Source organism: Zootoca vivipara, chromosome 8 (genome assembly GCF_965207765.1).
Source record: "Zootoca vivipara chromosome 8, rZooViv2.hap1.1, whole genome shotgun sequence".
Classification (NCBI taxonomy): Eukaryota; Metazoa; Chordata; class Lepidosauria; order Squamata; family Lacertidae; genus Zootoca; species Zootoca vivipara.
In genome coordinates this window covers 25,129,316-25,152,044 of record NC_142591.1, presented here as the reverse complement: position 1 = coordinate 25,152,044, position 22,729 = coordinate 25,129,316, and the positions used below count along the sequence as shown (strand labels likewise).

At 41.9% G+C, this 22,729-nt stretch overlaps 1 protein-coding gene across 1 annotated transcript; it reads right to left on the bottom strand.

Moving 5' to 3' along the window:
• Positions 1 to 1,468: 1,468 nt before the first annotated feature.
• RIOK1 (RIO kinase 1) lies at positions 1,469 to 22,352 on the bottom strand. Its single transcript, XM_060277979.2, has 18 exons — positions 22,279 to 22,352; positions 20,694 to 20,810; positions 19,590 to 19,791; positions 19,030 to 19,120; positions 17,769 to 17,838; positions 17,642 to 17,684; positions 17,097 to 17,189; positions 16,060 to 16,172; positions 15,520 to 15,600; positions 14,978 to 15,064; positions 12,993 to 13,130; positions 11,677 to 11,780; positions 10,930 to 11,036; positions 8,289 to 8,354; positions 7,434 to 7,553; positions 6,443 to 6,496; positions 3,846 to 3,995; positions 1,469 to 3,429 (listed from the first exon to the last, which is right to left on the bottom strand). The coding sequence occupies exons 2-18, from the start codon at positions 20,762 to 20,764 to the stop codon at positions 3,319 to 3,321; spliced, it is 1,701 nt and encodes a 566-aa protein (XP_060133962.2). The 5' UTR covers positions 20,765 to 20,810; positions 22,279 to 22,352; the 3' UTR covers positions 1,469 to 3,318.
• Between the last annotated feature and the right edge of the window lie 377 nt (positions 22,353 to 22,729).

The window sequence follows — 22,729 nt, the reverse complement described above, 5'->3', positions numbered from 1 at the left end:
TGACTGTAAGGGGAAGATTTGGAATATTATGAGCTTGGAGGACGATTTGAACTTTAGAAATAAGACGGCAGTGGACAGTTGCGAGGAATTCCCAATTTCTTGAAGCATGGGAACCCAAAAATAAATTATTTAGATGATTTGGCATAACATTCGGTTTGATTGATATATATATGTGTATAATTTGAAATATTGAATGTGATATAATTGGTTTTAATTGGAAAATTAATAAAAATATTTTTTAAAAAAAAAAAAGTTGAGGTTGCTGAGGTAAAGAGGGAGAGTGAATAAAAACACAGTTAAAATTCTAAGAGGGGGCTGAACATTCAAACGATGCAAACTGGCTGCAACACAGTGCAGAATTAAGTGCACACATCCCATTGAATGAAGTGAGGCTTAGCAACGTGGAAGTATATAGGATCAATGGCACTCTGCAAAACACACATTAGAAGACGGAACCTGTGGATTCCAGGAACATGATCTGAGCCTTATTTTTTCTACACACAGTACTGCAAGTATTCAAAAGAACCGAGTGAGAGATGCTTCTGACATTTTTATCTCCGCTCTCTGCAATTAATAGTGCTTTTCCTCCAAAAGCCTGATTTAGAAGGGCAATAAACAATCCTGTCACCATCTATTACTGGCTCAGAAGGCAAGTCTTTGCTGATTGCAGGTGAATTGCATACCAATTGTCAGCTGTACATCATACAGAGGCACATTTCTCTGAAAAGGCTCAGTACACCCAAGACTAAAATAGTATGTGTGTGTATATATCTCCAAGTTTGAGAAATACTGATTTAAGACCACTGATACATGTGTGAACACCTTGCTTCCAATTAAGCGTTAAAGTAAATCCTAGATTTTTATTCAAAAGCCAGCAAAGCTAGCTTTGTGTGAAGCTGGTGACGATGCAATATTTTGATGAATGAATGCTACATTAAAAAGGATAAGCTTCTTTTACTGTTGGGAAATGACTGCATGTATGCTTCTGGCACCTATTAATTGGAATATCACACCAAATATGCATGAAAGTGTAGACTGTAACACAATCCATTTTACTTCAGGGCAGTCTCATTGAAAACACTGCAACTGTTCTGGAATACGTGAACAATCTAGTCCATGATGGTACTGGCAGTATTCAAAGGTTTTTAGGCTATCTGTTCTACAATTTATTTTATATTTCAAAAGAAGTGTAAACTAATGTTATTGGGCTCAGCCCTAATCTCAGAAGCAATTATTTTGTCTGACATCATTCACAACTGCAGTGTTATTTATAATTTACAGTAAAACAAAGAAGGGGTTGTTGTTTTTTTAATGAACATTTATTGGGATTGAATTCCACTTATTGGAATCCACAGTGCAATTGTTAGCCAATGAATTCTGATTTTTTTAATTTATCAACCTTACAGAGACTGGCAAAAAAATAAAAATTGTTTAGCCCTCTAAATTATAGACTCAGTATCCATACAGAGAATGTTTTCAGGTTTATTTTAAAACAGAAGGGCACCATCGGTAAAGTATATAAAACATTATTGTGTGCGGCTGTTTGACCACTCTGGCTCCTTAAAAGGCCAAACCAAAAAAATGTACCACTATAGTTTGCATTACATTTGTTTAGCCTAAACTCTGCAGGCACATCTGCAGAATTGTGCCCCAAACAACATAGCAGTGCTTGTTCTCTGAACTCCGATTTCGAATATTTTGAAAACAAATGGTAACACTTGCACAACGAGATCCAAATAGATTATTGCTCTTACGTATCACAGATCTTCAGTCGGCAAGTATCCACTCTCACTGAAGACGGAAAAAGCTGCTCTTCCAAATTTTACCATTTGAACAAGTACAGTGGTACCTTGGAAGTCAAATGGAATCCATTCTGGAAGTCTGTTCGGCTTCCAAAACGTTCAGGAACCAAGGCGCAGCTTCCGATTGGCTGCAGGAAGCTCCTGCAGCCAATCAGAAGCCGCGGAAGTCATGTTGGACATTCGGGTTCCAAAGAACTTTCGAAAACCAGAACAATCACTTCCAGTTTTCGATCATTCGGGAGTCAATACATTCGACTCCCAAGGTGTTTGAAAACCAAGGTACAGCTGTACTTCTAACAACCAGGAAGCTGAAGGAACAAAAATATCAGATTTATCACAGAAGAATTAATCACAGAAACAAGTATCACTGGCCCAGTTTGTACATAATGCTAAACCAGATTAGCACAAATGCTTCACCATGAATGATCAAGTCAGAAAATGCTGGCCATTTGGCCTCCTGTTCAGCTGCAATGCTATCAGAAGCGAAGCCATGGTTTGCCGTAGCATTATATCCAAGCCTGCACTCATGGTTTTTTCCTCAAACAAACCAAAAGTTCCTAGGTAACACTAAGCCAAAGCATGGCTTACTTCCTGGTAGTGCAGCAGAAGCATGGAAGATGCCATGATTTTCTCATTGCATCAGCACACCTTACTTGCTTATGCTAAGCTATAATTTGGCTTACTGTTATGTCCGAATAAGGTCACTGAAGCGTCACAAGCCAATTGAGAAATAAATGACACATTTCCAAAAGAAAAGGCGAGGATTTAATTGAGCTGTCCAGTTAAGTAGAGCTCTGTTGGTTTTCTCCCATCAGACAGGAGGAGGATCCATCCCTCTCTCTAACCCTTCACTTGCCGATGAACGACAGGAACCAGGTACTGCAATTAGCGCTGCTGTTCCTTCCCATAGTCCATCCCATTCTATGCCAACACAAATCCAGACACAGCCAAGGGTGAGGATGATCAACCACCTTTCCAAGCCTGGCTGTTTTCCTTCCCTACCCTCTTCCAGCACACCATCAATACTGTGGATTATGATGAACGGGTAGACAATTTTCATCGCTGTGCATGAGACAAACTGCAGCAGTTGCAATGTAACGGATAGTTTTAATTCGTGAGTATGCATATTCCTCCCTATACACATTATTATTATTTACATATGCATGTGCATCTGCTTTGGAGCATGAAAAAAGAAAAGAAACTGGCATCGCTCTGGCTGTTCACACTACTAAACTGCAAAATACAACTTGTGTAAATTTCTCTGGACTGGCCAACTGCCTTAAAGGGATTCCATTTGTTTTTATTTATCCACCAAGAAGACATTCCTGGTGTGAGCTATAAACTATATCATGGGTACACAAGTGAATCTCGGTGACTGGTAACAGTGTTTCCTTGCCACATTGTTCCTTTGGTGGTCACCAGAATAAATGGCCCACGGGGTGTATTTTACTATCAAAACAGCGACCCATTAAATCACGAATGGCCAAGGCTGCCCATTAGAAATGGCAGCCATGATTTATTTGCCCTTTTTCATCTTTGCTGTCTTCTCTTTTCGTTTCTTCACGTGCTTTGGGGTCTTGCTTTTCCTCTTCTCTCTCTGAGCCTCTTTGGCTATCTTCTTCCGTTCCTGGAAAAAGAGAGTATTGTGAATAATAGGCCTAAATGACCAAGTGGACTCAGAATATTACAGGTTTTATTCATGAATGCTTATGTTTTAATGACAGGTAGGTAGCCGTGTTGGTCTGACGTAGTCGAAATAAAATAAAAAAATTCCTTCCAACAGCACCTTAGAGACCAACTAAGTTTGTCATTGGTATGAGCTTTCGTGTGCATGCACACTTCTTCAGATGTTTTAATGCTGCATAAATAGGTTTTTAATGCCACTGGCCCCATCTAGCCCGGTACTGTCTCAGCAATGGTTCTCCAGGCATTCAGACGAGGTTTCTCCCTCACCCTAGCGGCAGATCCCAAAGATTGAACCTGAAATCTTTAGCACACACAAAGAACACACTCCGCCACTGAAGATGCATCTGAACAGCTAACCTTTTTATCCACGCTGGTTTCAGCAGGTCGATCTTTAGGATGCACAGATTCTTCTTCCTGCTCTTTGCAGCCCAACTCTGAATGGTCAGAACTGTCATTGTCCTCTGAATCAGATTTCTCCTCCTCTCTATTTTCAAGGAGAGCAGGCACCTAAAAGGCAGACAACGTAATTGTGTCGTTCTAGTTCTGGACTTCAAAGTGTGAAGAAAAGCTCCATAGGAAATAACGCTGGGCACACTACAATTCTAGAGAATTCTTCTTCGTTCTCACTTAAATCTAATTGTTTTTGTAAGTTCACAAAGGAGTCAATGTATGTTGCTGAACTCTCTCTTTCTTCACATACCTATTTATACAATTGCTGTACTTTCCCCTCAGAAATATATGGATAGATAGATAGATAGATGATAGATAGATAGATAGATAGATAGATAGATAGATAGATAGATAGATATACAGCCATAATGACCTGGAGCCCTCCAGATATTTTGGACCGAAACTCTCATTATCCCTAGCCATGCTAGCAGGGGCTGATGGGAATTGTAATCTAAAATTTCTGGAGAGTATTACATTGGGGAAGGGTACTCTAAGCCAGGCTTTCCCAAACTTGCGAATTCATCATGCGAAAGGCCGGACTAGATGAATCCCAAGCCGGAATTAAGATTGCCGGAAGAAATATCAACAACCTCAGGTATGCAGATGACACAACCTTGATGGCAGAAAGTGAGGAGGAATTAAAGAACCTTTTAATGAGGGTGAAAGAGGAGAGCGCAAAATATGGTCTGAAGCTCAACATCAAAAAAACCAAGATCATGGCCACTGGTCCCATCACCTCCTGGCAAATAGAAGGGGAAGAAATGGAGGCAGTGAGAGATTTTACTTTCTTGGGCTCCTTGATCACTGCAGATGGTGACAGCACTCATGAAATTAAAAGACGCCTGCTTCTTGGGAGAAAAGCAATGACAAACCTAGACAGCATCTTAAAAAGCAGAGACATCACCTTGCCTACAAAGGTCCGTATAGTTAAAGCTATGGTTTTCTCAGTAGTGATGTATGGAAGTGAGAGCTGGACCATAAAGAAGGCTGATCGCCGAAGAATTGATGCTTTTGAATTGTGGTGCTGGAGGAGACTCTTGAGAGTCCCATGGACTGCAAGAAGATCAAACCTATCAATTCTGAAGGAAATCAGCCCTGAGTGCTCACTGGAAGGACAGATCGTGAAGCTGAGGCTCCAATACTTTGGCCACATCATGAGAAGAGAAGACTCCCTGGAAAAGACCCTGATGCTGGGAAAGATTGAGGGCACAAGGAGAAGGGGACGACAGAGGACAAGATGGTTGGACAGTGTTCTCGAAGCTGCCAACATGAGTCTGACCAAACTGCGGGATGAGGTGCAAGACAGGAGTGCCTGGCGTGCTCTGGTCCATGGGGTCACGAAGAGTTGGACACGACTAAACGACTAAACAACAACAACTCTAAGCCAGGCTTTCCCAAACTTGGGTCTCCAGCTGCAAGCTAGGATTGATGGGAGTTGTAGTTCAAAACTAGCTGGAGACCCAAGATTGGGAAATCCTGCTCTAAGCCAACTCTTAAGCCAGGAATGAAGAATCTGTGGCCCTCCAGGGCTTGTTGGGCTATGATTCCCATAAGCCCCAGCCATCATGGCCAATGGTCAGGGATGATGGGAACTGGGAGTCCAACAACATCTGGAGAGCCTCAGGTTCCCTATTCTTGCCTCAACAGCTGGTTGAACACATGGAGCATCAATGAACCACCACAAATCTACCCTCACAGCCAAGTTTTTGTATCCGCTCACATTGCCTCAAACACAGTGATTTTTTTTCTGTGAAGTCAGTTGCGTCATCAAGCATAATCAAGTAATGAACGTGAACAAGCAAACTACATCATCACAAGAAGAACGGTTCTAGTAGTTAAAAGGTCACTGTAAAGACAATATGCAATTTGATTCTAGTGACAGCAAAGCAGCCTTGGGATGGATACTAGGTAACCATTTCTAAACTCAGAGATTAATTAGGCAAGGGTACAACCTGCTCAGGAAAAGTTGGAGATTTGGAAGAACAATTCCAATATCAAACTAGGGAATCCTGCTTTTTACGGAGGATGAGGCTTCTTCCATTTCCACAATGGCATGCCAATTCATGGTGAAAGGAAGGTTTGCTATGGTTTGGAAAAAGGTCTGAATTTACAAACTATGGCTCGAAATGGGTTTGTAAACCATTGCTAGTCAGTGTCACTCATTTGTGACAAATCACAATTTGACAAATCACCTCCAGAGGTTGCTGCACCACGGAGAGGAAAGTATGGATTTATGAATCCGAGGGTTGGGGAAATGAAGGCAGACAAACAGATCTAAGCTATCATCTGCTGATTGTGTATTGTTTGGTATGATGTTTGACACGAGCTTATGATTCCATTGACTAGGATATTTCAGCTAATAGAAACAAAACATTCCATATTTCCATATTTACCTAATACATACAGTACATACAATGCAAATTCAATCTTGTGAGAAGCTTCAGACAAAGTGATCTTTACGTGTGTAAAGAAGAATACAATCTCAGACTCAATAACCATCTTACCTTCTGGACACCTGATAAATCCTTCTTTAACCCTGTCACAGTCTGGTAGAGAATCTGCATCAGAAATAAATATAAGAAACCTAGAATAAACATTTGCATTTATATAGCACATTTCAAATGTCCAAGGGCTTCTTATGCATTATCCTGGTAATCCTTCTCAATGAGCCTTTTGGGTAAGCAGCAATATGAAGTTGGGTGTCTCCAGTCTATGTCCCTCAATCTACCCATTGCATTACATTGGCTCAGTTGACACAAAGCACTGATCACTGCGTCAAGTACTCAGTGTGCCCATTAACACCCTGCTGTTCTGTGAATACAGGCATTCATTCATTCATTCATTCATTCATGCATACAGATTTATAAACTGATTCATAGCCTCAAGCCACTGAAGCAGTGTCCAAATGAGATAAAACAGACACAAAAATCACAAAGTCTTTACGAAAACTAAAGCAATTTCTACAAACAACGAAAAACCTTTTTACAAGATAAACAAATAATATTTGATAGAATGATTGTGTCACCCCTTCAGGGAATGCTTCCATAGACAAAAAAATGTTTGCAGTAGATGTCAAAGATGCTGAACATAAAGATGCTAGGCGCTTGTCCGATTTCAACTGGTAACTTATTCCAGAGGGCTACAGCAGGAATGCTAAAAGCCCCAGATGCTAGTACAAACTAAGCACTACTCTCAGCAATGCCCTATCTGAGCAGCAATTACCAGGCAGGGATAAATGGCATAAGGCTGTCCCTTAGGTACCGTAACCTGCCCCAGTATTTACATTATAACCATCCTTTTTATAGTAATAATCTACCATTTCTGAGACCAACTGAGGCTATAATTGTGGTACTTTAAATAGAGGAAGAAAAGACTGAGCGGTTCCCTTCAGGGACACTGTTTTATTACAAGCTTGCTACCATTGTTACAATGTATCGTGCCATGTTCTGGTCAGTATGTGCAAACTCAAATTCCACATAGTCCAAGGATACTTACATTATCTTGCTGCACATTTAAGGCTGTCTCTTCCTCCTTCAGCTTCATCATTATGTCGACATCCCTCTCGTAGTTCTTAACTTCAGTCAGAGTTCTTGGGATATACGCTTTCTTGAACACCTAACAAGGCGAAATAACCACAAACATTCATTCAGTTCTGCAATGCCAAAGTTTCAATAAAGAGTATTATGACTAGATCAGCAAAAATCGTGGACCTCTGACATTATGCCTAGTTTGGTTCTCAGGTATACGATTACGTGGACAAACAACATGGAAATCAGATGGCCTAGATTTGGCCAGTAGCAATTGGTGTAATTATGTCGACACATTTAACAGCTGGCAGGATTAGAAACCTTATCTGTGATCACTGTGTTCCTACACTGGTCACATTCCAACATCATGCTAAGCCATGGTTTACCACAAACTGCAGCAAACCCTGGTCTCGTGTGCTCCACATTCCCAGTTAATGAGAGCTTGTAGTGCCACCAGGACCCACAGAGTATGGTTCGTTTTGACAACCCAACCTGTGGTTAACGCTGGCTTTTGCGAAACCAACTATGGTTAGTGTTAACCAGCTTACCATACAGACGACAACAACACGAGAAGCCATGGTTTGGCATGATGTGGGAACACTGCCATTGTGTAGTGCACATGAGGGGCCACTTGGGAACAGGTGGAAACACTCAAGTGTAGAAAGAGAAAGACTGCAAGGCCAATCAACTCACGGGCATTTAGATACGGTAAAAATATTTGTAATAGAGACACTGCAGAGCACTGTCAAAGTACCGAGGAACATTTCACAGAAGAGACACAACAGATAAAGAAGACGGTGAGGAAATCCAGGCTCCGGCTTACCTCTTCATCCACATTATCCTGATTGGACCTTTCCTCCTCTGTCCTCTCACACGATATTTCCATTGCCTACAGGATATAATGCAAGACTTTTAACAGTGACTTAAAGGCCACCAAGACCTAAATGCTCTCCATGTTGTTGTTGTTTAGTCGTGTCCGACTCTTCATGACCCCATGGACCAGAGCACGCCAGGCACTCCTGTCTTGCACTGCCTCCCGCAGTTTGGTCAGACTCATGTTCGTAGCTTCGAGAACACTGTCCAACCATCTCGTCCTCTGTTGTTCCCTTCTCCTTGTGCCCTCCATCTTTCCCAACATCAGGGTCTTTTCCAGAGTCTTCTCTTCTCATGAGGTGGCCAAAGTATTGGAGCCTCAGCTTCAGGATCTGTCCTTCTAGTGAACACTCAGGGCTGATTTCCTTCAGAATGGATAGGTTTGATCTTCTTGCAGTCCATGGGACTCTCAAGAGTCTCGCTCTCCATGTAGCCCTAAGAAATAGCTCTTCCTATTTCAATCACTGCTGCCTCTCCCAGCGGGGCTGTCTCTGTCCCAGAATAGGCTTTCTACAAGGGGACTGCCTTTAAAAACAGATGGGAAATTTGAATTGGTCCAAAATGTGCAGGCCAGACTTTTGTCCACAGCATGTAAACTCTTTATTCTTTCTCAAATTCACTGGATGCCTGTTTCATCTGGGCTCAATTAAAACTGCTAATTTTGCCCTTCAAAGCTCTGAATTGTCTGGGTTCTAGTTACCTTAACAACTCTCACGTCCGATAGAGAAGTTCCCATGCTTTAAAATCAACTTTGGACATCTTAATACATGTGTTGGATTTTTTGAATAGTCAAGTTACTTTAGAGCCGGTCTAATGTAAATACTGTCTGTTTAAGAGAAACAGGTGCCGGTGATTTCTGTTAATTGCTCACAGGCGTGGGCTCTGCTCCTTGTATATAAGGCTCTGCCAGAAAGCCTTCTGTATCTCTTAGTTAGATCTTTCAGTTTGATTCATCTTTTAGTAGTTCACTCTCTCAGTGAGTTCAGTACCTTAGTTGGAGATACTTAGTTGATTCTCAGTTATTCTCAGTTTAAGAGATTCCCAGTTGAATCTTAATAAGAGAGACTCTCAGTTTAAGAGATTCCTTAGTTGAATCTTAGTATGAGAGTTGTTTAGTTATAATGCTAGTTTGCTGTTAATTCTTGGGTAGTTTAATGGGTGTTAGTTTTGTGGGAGTTTGTGGGAGGTTTGGAATGGTTTGAAGGATGGAATGTGGGTAGATAAAGTTGCTAAGAGAGAAAGCATTTATCTTTAGTTTAAAGTCTCTTTTGAGTCAGTTTGTTTTTCAGTTAAAGAAACCCAACCATTTGTATTTTCATCTGTATACTTTTACAAGTGTACAGCTAGTAAGGGGCTTCATATAAGGGAGATAATTACCCACACTCTTGGTGTGTTTTCTTAGCCAGGTCAACTTCCGACTGCGTATACTCTGCTTGAAGCGTACTTTAAAGGGCCGCTGGAAACTGGGATATATGATTTAGATTAAGCAGGTTTCAATACCCAGTTTTCTACCAATATTTTTCTTATTATATATATTTTTCCAATAACATGTCCTGTGGAAACACATTATTCTCTGTGCCTTCTTGTCATTGCCTCTTAAAACCTATTCCTTTTCTACAGAATTATAATCCTTTAAGTTTTACTATTGCTGTCTTCATATTACATTTGAATTTTTTTAAAACTTTACTTATTATTAGCATTTTTATTTATTTAATTTTTTATTAACATTACTTATTTACTTATTATTAGCATTTTAATGTACATGCTGTACTTCTGTTGTGCATTTTATGTTGTAAAGCCACTCCATATGCCATATGAGTAGAAGAATACAGTACACTCATACCTCGGTTTAAGTACGCTTCAGTTTGAGTACTTTCAGTTTAAGTACTCCGCGGATCCAACTGGAATGAATTAATCCACTTTCCGTTACTTTCAATGGGAACGTTTGCTTCAGGTTAAGTACGCTTCAGGTTAAGTACGGACTTCCAGAACCAATTACACTCATACTTCGGGTTAAGTACGCTTCAGGTTGAGTACTCCACGGACCCGTCTGGAACGGATTAATCCACTTTCCATTACTTTCAATGGGAAAGTTCGCTTCAGGTTAAGTATGCTTCAGGTTAAGTATAGACTTCCGGAACCAATTGTGTACTTAAACCGAGGTACCACTGTACAAATAAGCAACTGACTGAATTGAGTGGTTAAGTCTTCAACCTTATATACTCCAACCGTCCCCAGCCAGGTCAGGGATAATTAGAGCTGTAGTCCAAAACAACAGGAGGGCACCAGGTTGGGGAAGGTTAACTTTGAGAATTAGTGTAGAGTACTAGACCAAGAATGCAGACATTATGAGTTTGTGGGAAAGGACCGAAACAGACACACTTTTTTCACCCTTCATATTTGATTAGCAGTGTATGTGTACCATACTTTCATATCTATGGCAGGATGCAGAAACCTTTGCAAAAACAACATCGTTGCTATACACAATAGCTAAATCAGCTTTCATTTATAAAAAGAGAATTGTAAGAGAGATGAACCTATATCTTCCCTCCTAATGCTTTCCCATAGAGGCAAAATCACTAAAGCTTTACCTTTTCAAGGTAGGCATCCATGTTCTCGTTTGTAATAGATGGATCTGTAACGAACTCAAAGAGTTCCCTCACTGTCATCACCGCAACATTGTACTTCCGGAAAAAATCTGCCAGAAAGGACCAAAGATGACATAAGATACTAGATCGTTATTGGCATCTATGCAAACCAAATGCAGTGTGGGGTATCTGAACTCTTGTAAAATAATAATACAGTGGTTCATCGCAAGACGAAATTAATTCGTTCCGTGAGTCGTTTTGTATTGCGGAAATTTCGTCTTGCGGTTTTCCAATGTAAACAAATCAAAGCAAAAAAAATCGTCTTGCGAAGCACGGCCATAGAAAAATTTGTCTTGCAAGTCAACAAAAAGATTGCAAAACGCTTTCGTCTTGCGAGTTTTTCGTTGTGCAAGGCATTCGTCTTGTGAGGTACCACTGTAATAAAATAATAATAATAATAATAAATTAAATTACTAGAATAACTCTGTTATTTGGTGGAGTCCTCAAGAGTTATCCTGAAGCAACCAATCTTCAAAGCAAATCCGAGTCAAAATATCATTCGAGATAACTCAGTAATATTTTTAATTTGCAGGAAAATCTACACCAGTGCCCATTCAAAACTGTATGTACCGTATGAGTAATCGAGATCAGATCCATGCATGCAAATCTGTGAAATGACAGGGGATTAAATCATGCACACAAAAGTATTCAAGATATCCAGAATGCTGATGTTCCATGGCCGGACCTCACCATTGATGTTAGAGCAGTCTTTCCTCAGGAATTCTAAAGCATGTGGGTGGTCATGTTCCACAGACTGGGACACATCTATGATGTATACCTCACCACTGTGATACCTGGAGAAGTGGGAATAAGCAACAGGATGCTATCGTTAGCACTGCTGTTTCTGAAAGTTTACTAGGGACCTTTTACGGAATGTTATACCACTTAGGGTGAAAGAGGGAGGTCATTAGTATTTCAGCTAATGTAAAAAAGCACAAGTCATTTCTACGAAATAAGGCCACTGTAAGCCCTACGCTTGTTTTGTTTACTTAAATAAAAATGCATTTAATTTTTTTTCTACTAGAAAGCAGAGGGAAGATCAGAAGATACAAGGCTGATCAATGTGTTTTAGCTATTTTCTTAATCTCATTTCTTATTTCTCGCCATAAGCCTGTGTACCAAGGAAGGGGAGGCAGGGGAATATAAGCGCAGGTGCCAGAGGTGTCTTTAAGATCCGTGAAAAGCTGGATATTGACCTATAAAAGATACTTGACCAAGGTTTTAACTTTAGGGAAGCCTTGGAAACAGAGACGAAAGAGCATGTCAAACACCTGAATCTTACGATGGCAAAAGATGTTTGATCTAAGTCTAATTGCATCTCCTGCTCTACATGTTAAGTTTTTACACTGCAGAAAGGTAGCCAACCTTCACTGAACCTCCAAAACGGAAAAAGGAGAATAGAAGCTCATTTGCAATTGACCTCATTTTGTAGGATAAATTCAGCTTTTCGTTTTTCATTTTGCTCTTTGGAAACTGCACCAATTTTTAAGAGCTCTTGTCTAACAATGACACAAAGGTAAAGGTAAAGGGACCCCTGACCATTAGGTCCAGTCGTGACCGACTCTGGGGTTGCGCGCTCATCTCGCATTATTGGCCGAGGGAGCCGGCGTATAGCTTCCAGGTCATGTGGCCAGCATGACAAAGCCGCTTCTGGAGAACCAGAGCAGCACATGGAAACGCCGTTTACCTTCCCGCCGGAGCGGTACCTATTTATCTACTTGCATTTTGACGTGCTTTCGAGCTGCTAGGTTGGCAGGAGCTGGGACCAAGCAACGGGAGCTCACCCCGTCACAGGGATGCTAACCGCCGACCTTCTGATCAGCAAGTCCTAGGCTCAGTGGTTTAACCACAGCGCCACCTGGGTCGCTATAACAATGACACAAATCATCTTTCAAATTCACCGGCTGTGGAGCCAGGAGGACAACACCCTAGCTGCAGGGCAGAGTTGTGCAACGTAACATATACGAATGAAAGAAGTATCAACGTTCAGCTTCTTTAAAACATACAGCATGTTAAATTCACTGAGATCTGCATGAACGAGCTTGGCATCTTGGTACATTCTTCTCATGTATTGTATGACTTGCAGATACGACTCCCGAGCTTTGGATTCCGTCAACTGGGCGTTTTTCAACAATGGTGCAGGCCTTGGATCAAAAGGAAAAGAGGAGAGAGGGAGGGAGGGAGGGAGAGGGAGAGAGAAAACCAGAATATAAACAACAGCTCTCCTCCTCCTCCAATACCATACCCACTTTGGCTAACGGAATGCGAGCTCTGCTGGATCAGGCCAAAGGCCCATCGAGTCCAACGTCCCATTTCCCACAGTGGTCAACCAGATAACCATGGGGAGCTCCTAACAGGACCAGTGTTACAGCACTCTCCCCATCTGCGATTCTTAGACACTGATACTCAGAGGCATAAGCTATTGGAACAAATGGGTCAAATACAACACCTCCCCCCTGTAACCTATTTTCAAATATCTGACTTCTGAATAACTATCCACTGCATTAAACATACACACACACATTCACCTCCCTTCCCCTATTTTTTTCTCTTTTTTTCCTTCTATGGCGTCTTCTATCTATCACAGTTACTACTATTATCACTATTTGCTTTATTTCAGTACGCATCTCTCTAATTTCCTTTGCGCATGTGTCTTTTGTATTTGCTTATACTAATGTAATTTCTAACGGGTGGGGTAAGCTAATCAAGTATGTACAGTAGTACCTCAGTTTTCGAACGTCTCTGTTGACGAACGTTTCGGTTTTCGAACACTGTAAACCCGGAAGTAAATGCTTCGGTTTTCTAACATGCTTCGGAAGTTGAACATGCCATGCGGCTCCCGCTGAGTCAATATGTTATTTTTCTCATATTTGTTTATTAAACAACATCCGGCCCTTTGTGCCTCTGTTTTCAAACATTTCAGAACTTGAACGGTCTTCCGGAATGGATTACATTAGAAAACCAAGGTACCACTGTATTCACATCTAACGAATTGTATCAGTTATTCACATCTAACAAATTATATTATTTTTCTCCCCGTTTGCTTTCAGATTTTCATTATCTATGCTCCTCCCTCCCCAAGCAATGATGAAATGGCCTTGACTGAACTACAGTCAAGCTGACAGAGTGGTGCAGAGAGGGTATTTCTCCACGGAATTTGTGTGGAGAGGGTAACAACGTTTAGATTTCTAGGCATTGAGTTACAGGAGGATCTGTCCTGGAGTGTTAATGCAAGGGGGCTTGTGAAGAAGGCGCAGCAGAGACTGTATTTTTTGAGAATTTTAAGGAAAAACCATCTTCCACAAAAGCTGCTGCTTGCCTTCTATCACTGTGCCATACAGAGCGTGCTCACGTATGGTTTACGTATGGTGTGTGGTATGGAAGCTGTACTTCTCAGGATAGAGCAGGGCTGTGCAGAATTATTAAAACAGCAGAGAGAATTATTGGCTGCCCACTCTCCACCTTAGAACAAATCTACACCACCAGGTGCCATAGAAAAGCACTAGATATATCAAGAGATCCAACGCACCCTGGTCACCATTTCTTTCAGCTCCTGCCATCGGGACGGAGATATAGAACTATGCAGGCAAGAATGAGCCGTCTCAGAAACAGTTTCTTCTCTAGAGCGATTTTGGCCTTAAATGGAAAGCCTGGACTTTGAAGTCATCTTATTTTACTTGTTATTTGTATTATATTTACTGTTTTTAATTAGGTTTTTAAATTTTGGATTATGCGGAATGCTTTATCTGAGTGGATGTAGCAACCGAGTAATTTCGTTGTTCCCGCAAGGGGACAATGACAATAAAGATATCTTATAACAATACAAGAGCATATTTTTAGATAGATAGATGATAGATGAGAAAACTCAGTAGCAGAGCTATGAACTTGCTTCTGACTAGAGAGATACAGGATTGAAATGCTACCGTAATAAAGTGATTTCTTTATTTAAAAAAAATACACAAACACAAACAAAGTTTCTGAGTATACTTACATGTCATTTTTGCCAATAAAGCTCATAACAAGAACGTGACTTCTGAGCATAATAGGTTCTGGGCATGGAATTTGGGCTGTATGTAACCTACAAAAAAAAAGGCCCCCCGAAATGATATTATCTAGCATGAAGGATTTTTAAAAAACCCAAACACTTGTAACACTTACTAAAATGTTCTAAGTGTACAAAAAAAAGGGCCCATTGATAGTTATAGCACCATAAAGGCCCCATTTATCTGTCAGAAAGGTAAGCATGACTTGCGGGGAAATGGGAACGTTCATCTATGGGAGAAGGGACCGGGGTTAGCAAAATTATTGTCTCTTCAAACCCTAGGATTCTATTTTAATTTCCCAAGGGAGCCCATTAAAATGTTCATTTGATCCACTACAAAAATGGAGCAGAGCAGCCTTTGCAAAGATGTTCTGGACTACAACTCTCTGTGCCTGATGGCTGTTGTAGGCTGGAACAGCTGAAGGACACCAGGTTGATGAAAGCTGGAGTATGGGGACAAAGTCTTGCCCAAAATGTAAGGAAAAGGTCACCTTGTTAAATTCCTCATTTCTTTTTCTGCCCACGTCCTGACCATTTTTCTTGGGTTTCCTTTACAGTAGCCATGGCGAAACCTTGAGAAAAAACAACAGGTAAATGTAATTATATAAAAAAACAAAAACCCAGCATGGAAATTATTGTTATGGAAAAAGTCAAGTAAGCCTGCACCCAGTGTCGGGTTTACGTATAAGCTAAACAAGCTAAAGCTTAGGGCCCCACTCTCTTGGGGAGGCCCAAAAAATTTAAAGGAAAGAAAAACTGGATGTACATTTGCAAAATAAAAGATTTGTTCAACAATTACTTTGATAAAGTACATATTTTGTAATGTGCAAATGGCTTTAGATTAGGTCCATAAATTTCCATATAGCATATATTCAACACAAAAAAAGCGACAATTTGTTGTTGACAAAGGACAGCGGGACATATAAAGGGCCCCATTACCTTCAGTTGTTTGGGGCCTCATCAAACCTAAATCCGGCACTGCCTGCACATGTAAGTGTGCCGGGGGGTAAAAATTAAAATCTCAGACTCACCTGAACTCTCCACTCACATACTTATCCCGATCTTTAAACATCAGTATGGACGTTTTATAAATCTTTATTGCTCTGTTCTCTCCATTTGCTGTGTTGGCATGATATACATTAGCCTAGCAAATTGCAAATGGGCAAAAGAAAAAAATGTATCAAGGTATGTATAATCTGATCTTTATCCAAGGATAAGGGCACTGTTGCTAAAAAAAAATAATACCCATAATTTTAATATTACAATCCAAGGAGATCCTATACTACTACAAAAGTCTACTCAATCCACCAAGCTAAAGGCAGCCCAAGAAACCACTAGGTTCTACTGCCCACCTGGCCTACAAAAACCAGGTTATTAAGGACTAAGCAGGCCAAAATTCATGGCTAGCAGGTTAGAACCTGTGCAGGCCTATTCCAGAAGGCACCTGCCTAGAACCACATTTCTGTTTTCGTTTTCAGTCCGCAAACCCTTGGCTCATGTACAGAAGAGGCAGGTGGGGGGGAATACCTGCATACTTCTGCATGCATGTGCAAACCATGGCGCCAAGGATGCACACAATTTGCATGAAGCACTCAGAACAAGATTCCTTTCATGAAAATAATAAATATGGAAGTAAAGTTCTCACGAAATGAATCTTGTTCTGCTACAGTCGCACATACCAAGCCCACTTATTAAATAAGATCAATCATCTAGCTTCTAACTGGCAACTCGCAAGCTGGATCTGACCCCCCCTCCCCAAAAGGTTATTATTTTTAAAGCTCAGAATTCACAGGCTGGATTACATTATGTTCTGTGTTACAATTACCAGGATTCAGCTTCTAATCTTCTCACAGAATTGATTGAGGGTGGAAGGAAGAAATCACACAACTGCAGCTCACCCATCATAACACTAAAACATTGTTTAGTGTCGTGTACAACCTCTTTGCATGCTTACACTGTATAATTGTCTGCAGCTCATATAATAACTTGAGTTTGAAAAAAATTGGTTTTTATTTATATTTTGAAAATGTGTTTTCACATTCACCGCTCTTTCTGCGGTGAAACCAACCTCTTTTCCTGTGCTGATGCAGCCATTGATCTCCGATATGACGCCTCTGGTTAGCATCTTGAACAGAATCATTCTAGTCCTTGGATCCAGAACCTCAGGAAAGCAACAAAACAGCCCTATGAAATGGTATTACTTGGAACTGCTGTCCATAAACTTTTCTCTTGCATTTATATTCTTGCATCTATATTCTTGCATAAAAGAGATTATATAAAATAACGAAAACACAAAGAGAGTGTGCAATATAGATGCAAGACCATTGCTATTTTTAGGAGCTAAGTGTTATATTAGTCCAAGCCAAGAATTAGAATAAATCACAGTAAAAATGGTTGATTTAAAGTGGAATAAGTAAATACTAAGATTAAGCAAAAATGGATGGCAATAGCACACTAATGTTGTAGAGCTATGGACACCCACTACAGAATTCTGAGTAAATGTGGTTGAATCATTTTATTACATCAGTTTGCTTTTTTAAAAAGGTGAGGACTCTTGTTTTTTATTTAAATGGGGATTTTTTTTGCAACTGTCTGATACTTTGCGCGACTTACTTGTTCCACTGTCGCTCGGTCTGACTTGTCTTTCACCCGGTACCTAGTGGAAACAAAGGAATTTCATGATCCACTATGTTTCATTTGGATAATACTGAAATACAAATGTGTCACCCTCACTACTTACATTTCTGCGTCTCTCTGTCTGGACTTCTCAGTAACTTTATTTATAACAGAGTCAGCAAAGTGTAGCCTGTCTTGAAGAGGGGAAAACACACACATATAAGGAAATAAAGACCAATACATTCCTCTTTCGCCTACCCGCACCTCTCAATTTAAAACCAGCTTCTGACTCTGCAGCCTGAAAATGCGTCACACTCCTTATCCAAGACACATCAGGAAAAAATATCCTTGTTGCAATGTTTGTAAAATAAAGCAATTACCCACAACAAAGGTACTACGTTCAGCTTCTTTTTAGTCCCAAAATCATTTAAAAGCAAGTAGTTTCAGGCCTGCTATTTCGGCAGGAAGTGAACAATACAGAGAACTAGGCCAGACTCTTGGAGACTCCTCTAGCACCCTCCTAAGGTTTCAGACAATGGCACACAAAAGAGAAGTCTATGACATTGCTCTCACATAGGTATGAATATACTGGGGTGTTGTAGAAGAAATCTGGTACAAAAAACTTCCTTCTCTCCCCCCTGTGGCCAAAGTGACTTAAGGTTTGTTCCAGAAGTAACAAAGGGTGTGCTATGGGATGCAGGAGCTGCAAATGGAGGAGGGTTCGGTGATACCTGCTGTCGTGCAGACAGAGGAGAATGTGCTGTACCAGAATGAGAGAACTTGTAGCTTTCGCAACATTGATCTACCCTATCCAGTGTTAACCAATCATCCAGGGATGATGGGAGTTGTAGACAAACAACATCTGGAGGGCCACAGGATCCCTGTCCTATGACAGCCATAGTGTGCCATGCGCTAAACAGAAAATTATTAAAAAAGAATAGCTTAAAAAGGAAAATATCTAGTTAATTCCGCGCCCGCCCCCCCAATGATTACCATTGCAGTATAGTCTTCTCAAGTAGGGCTGGTTTTCAGCATTGTGATATATCAGCAGCTAAATACCACGATATGCTGATATATTTCTGACTCTGGAATGTATCTCGACCGTTTCTTCCTCCCCACCGAAATACATCGGCCAGCCCTACAGCTGATCAAGCCCTGTGCCCCCTTGTGTCCTCAAAGGTGCAGGCAGGCAGGAGCACAGAGCCTGAGAAACACATTTTCAGGCTCTGTGTGCCTGTCTGTGCCGTTCTTAAACTCATGCTCATGAGTTACGTTAGGGAGTGCGACACACGTGAATTCACCAACTCCAACCCAGCAAATGTGGCTATACTTAGCCATACCTTAGCAGATACCTATTTCTAGAAAATGAGAATGACTGCTCTTACCTAGATTGATTTTATTCTCAAACTTTCTTAGGGCCTTATCTGTAGGAGTGGACAATTTGGCCGCGTTGCAGCTAGGAATTTGCTTATTTGCCTGAAACAAAAACAGAAGAAAAGATACCCTGTCACACAATCATGCTCCCGATCTCATAACCAGAGCTATACAATCCGGACATCATGCTTGCATAACCCATCCCTTCTCATACAAATTTCACAGACCATCCACCTCGGTTACAAAAGCCCAATCAGCATGTTAAGTCAAGCTCTGATAAACACTTTAACCATGGTTATGTCTGGGAGGAAGGGGTATATTTGCACCAGAGGAAGAGGGAGTGTGCGATGCTGCAACTCACTCTGGATCCCTCATTACAGAGTTACAGAAAATAGGGTTGAAAGGGACCTTGGAGCTTGTCCAGTCCAGGGATAGGAAACCTGCTTCCCTCCAAAGGTTGTTGGGCTACAATTCCTATCATCCCTGCAGGTGTAGCTAGGATCTAAACCTGAGGCCATCTAAAAACTCACTTAAAAGCAACAACAAGCCACACATTCCTTGAACAACATACCTGAGGGTTTCTTCCTGCAGATAACGGATTTCGCTTAGTGAGCTTCCCCATGGCTTCATCCCAGTCCCAATCGCTGTCATCCTCCTCCTCCTCGCCACTCTCATCCAATTCACCCTCGTCTCCTTCCTCCCACAAACGTGGCTGCTGCGATATAAAGATCGCCTTCTCCTCTTTAGCTACTTTCGAAACCTGTGTGCATTCGCTAACGTATGTATTTTAAAAGCACGTATTTAGTAAAATCATGATAAACTCATCAAGTTGCACAAAGCCAGCAGCACAGTAAAATTAGCTCCCTTTCATCATCATCAGTATTATTATTATACTGAAATAGTACCTTGGAGCACAAATTAATTGCTGCTTTGCTGTTAGCCATCCCAAGTAAGTTCACTGACTATCTTCCAAGCTGCCTTGAGGCTCAGTGACACACCTGGGAGATTCCCCCTTGCCCCTCTTGTGAACGAGAAGGGTGACAAGTATCAAGGTGACTTGCAAGCCTTTCCAAGGTTCATGCTCAGCAAACCCTGCCCCTGGAAGGCTGTGGGGGAATGCCTCTGCAAGGACTGTAAGGCTCAGTGGTACAGCACCCACTTTGCATGCAGAAGTTCAATCCCTGGCATCTCCAGAAAATGTCCCCGTTTAAAACCCTGGAGAGCTTTGCAACCTTTTTTTTTTTTTTTACTGTAATAAGATTCAGTGTTTCTTTGGTTGTTGGGTTTCATCCCCTCCCTTCCTTTCATCTGATCTGCATTTTAAAATAAAGTGCTACTGTGAAGTTATCTAGGTTGGCACTTGACCATTGGGAAGGATAGCGTTGGTGGCAGTTACGTATTTCGGCTAGTTATCCACGCCGGTCTAAATTTCTGTGCATCTTCCTTATTGATAAGTGAATTGGTGAAAGTCTTATAAAGAACATTATCGGATCATAGATACCCCTCTCTGTACCAATGGAGACCCACGAGAAATCCAGCAAGAGGAACTGGGAGCAAAAGTACAAGCACAACTGATTATTAGGCCTTGGATACTTTAAACAAGATATGGCAGCTTTTGTAAAAAACTGCCTATAACTGAATCCCAAATCACTTTGGGATTCTATTGTTCCATTACCTGTCTGAAAATTCCGCATCATCAAATTGCCCTGGAACTATTTTGCTCATAATTTTCACCCTGTAATTCATTGCGGCCAGTAGAAGATCTCCAATGTACACAACCCTGTTCCACTTCCTATAAAATAGATATGGTAGAATAAGACAATGTTTTACACACTATATATTGCGAGTGGGTTGGGTGGGTGTGCATGCTGTACTCATCCATGTAGTAGGCTCAACCTGTTACAATATTCCATAACTGATTGTTGTCCGATTGTTGTGTTAAGGCTGTTTTATTACGATTTTAGCATTGTTAGCTTTTTATTGTTGTTGTAAGCTATCCTGCACTGCCTATGGGAGGAAGGGTTGGTTATAAGAATGATGAAATAGGAAATAAATGAAATAAAAACAATTGTTCTTGTTCTGGAAGGAAGGATTCAAGAACATACTATTATAACAATTAAAGCAGATTGATGTCCTCCGTCCCTCTAGAGCAACAAATCCCTTAAAAACAAAAAACAAGATTTTCTGAGATTAGGAAAAGGATGGTGAAATTACACTGGGAAGTGTGAGATGAACCGATTATCAATGGGAAGACGTGTAAATACTCCACAAGCAAATTAGAACAAATGCTCATTGTTGCAGAACTGTTAAGAAGCCAGAGCAAATAACTTCATAATGACTGGATATAATCTAACCTCGGAATAATATTTGCATAAGCAAATCAGTATAAACAGGTCATCTGGAGGCGGTGCCATTAAGGAACTTGATCATTATTTGACCATAACCCTTTTTAACCAAAGACCCATCTCCAATGTTTGGTAGGCTGAAGATTGGAACCCTTAAACCAGGTATCCCCAAACTGCGGCCCCCCCAGACGTTTTGGCCACAACTCCCATGATCCCTAGCTAACAGGACCTGTGTTTGGGGAAGATGGGAGTTGTAGTCCAAAACATCTGGAGGGCCGAAGTTTGGGGAAGCCTGCCTTAAACCATTGTTTCTCAAACTTGGGTGCCCAGGTGTCCTTGGACTACAACTCCCACCATCCCTGACCGCTGGGTGCTACAAGTTAGGGAATGATGGGAATTGTAGTCGAACAACAGCTAGGAACCCAAGTTTGCGAAATACCGCTCAACTAAGTATAGAGCACAGAACCAGGAGAGCAACAGCTATTCCAAATCATCTCTACGGAGCATCATCCTGCGTGTACATCCTACAGAAAATCGCGCCAGGGAAAGCTTCAACTCCGGCTACTCAGGAGGTAGCACAAGCCATAGGAGGCGGCCTGCCTTTTAACCAGGTTCGAAAATGTACGCGCCTAACCCCTGTAGGCTCTACTGCGGGGTCCCCAACCCGGCGCCCGCCAGCAGCCAGCCAGGAAGCAAGCAAGCAAGCAAGGGAAGAGGCGCAAAAGAGGCGCAAAAGCAAAAGCGCACTCGCAGCCCAGGCCTCTTGCAGGGAGCGCTGCTTTCGGACAATGGTCCACGCCAAGCCCCGCTCCGCTTTGCGTCTCCCCTTTGGCCAGGCCTCCTCTCCCTTTCCCCCGGCGCCCTAGCCGCTGTTTCTTCCCACCCCGCCGCCCGTTTCCTGCTGCCCGGGCCTACCTTTCCTTCCGCAGACACGCTGCCCGGCTCCGCGAGGCGCAGCCCAGCCCTCTTTCTCCTCCTCCTCCTCTTCTCCCTCTCGCCAATCCGGGCGCCCGTCGCTGCCGGCGCCTGTCCAATCGAGGGAAAGGGGAGGATCGCGAAGAGGAGCGAAGCCGGCGCCGGAGCAACGGAGGGAGGGAAAGAGTTTCGCTTCGGCGCGGAGAGGGGTGCATGGGGAGCCGGGCGGACGCGTGCATCGCATCGCATCGCGCCCCCGGGCCCTGAACAATTTGCGCAGGATGCACTTGCATGCAGCAAACGCATCCGGAATTAGGAAGATGCGCGCTCTGATAAGACCCAGTCCCGCTCCGGGTTGAATCTTTTAATTTCTGAACTCAAGAATTACTCCCTGGAAAGTGGGGTTGGGCTTGCAAATCATCAACAACCACCTTAGACTGCTGGCCCACCG

Bases quoted from the DNA above. Each gene is read 5' to 3' on its own strand.
- RIOK1 (XM_060277979.2), bottom strand. From the start codon at position 20,764: ATGAATTACAGGGTGAAAATTATGAGCAAAATAGTTCCAGGGCAATTT. The intron at 19,121-19,589 runs GTATGTTGTTCA...TTTTTGTTTCAG, and splicing joins CTGCAGGAAGAAACCCTCAG to GCAAATAAGCAAATTCCTAG. The intron at 15,065-15,519 runs GTGACCTTTTCC...TTTTTTTTGTAG, and splicing joins GAAATGAGGAATTTAACAAG to GTTACATACAGCCCAAATTC.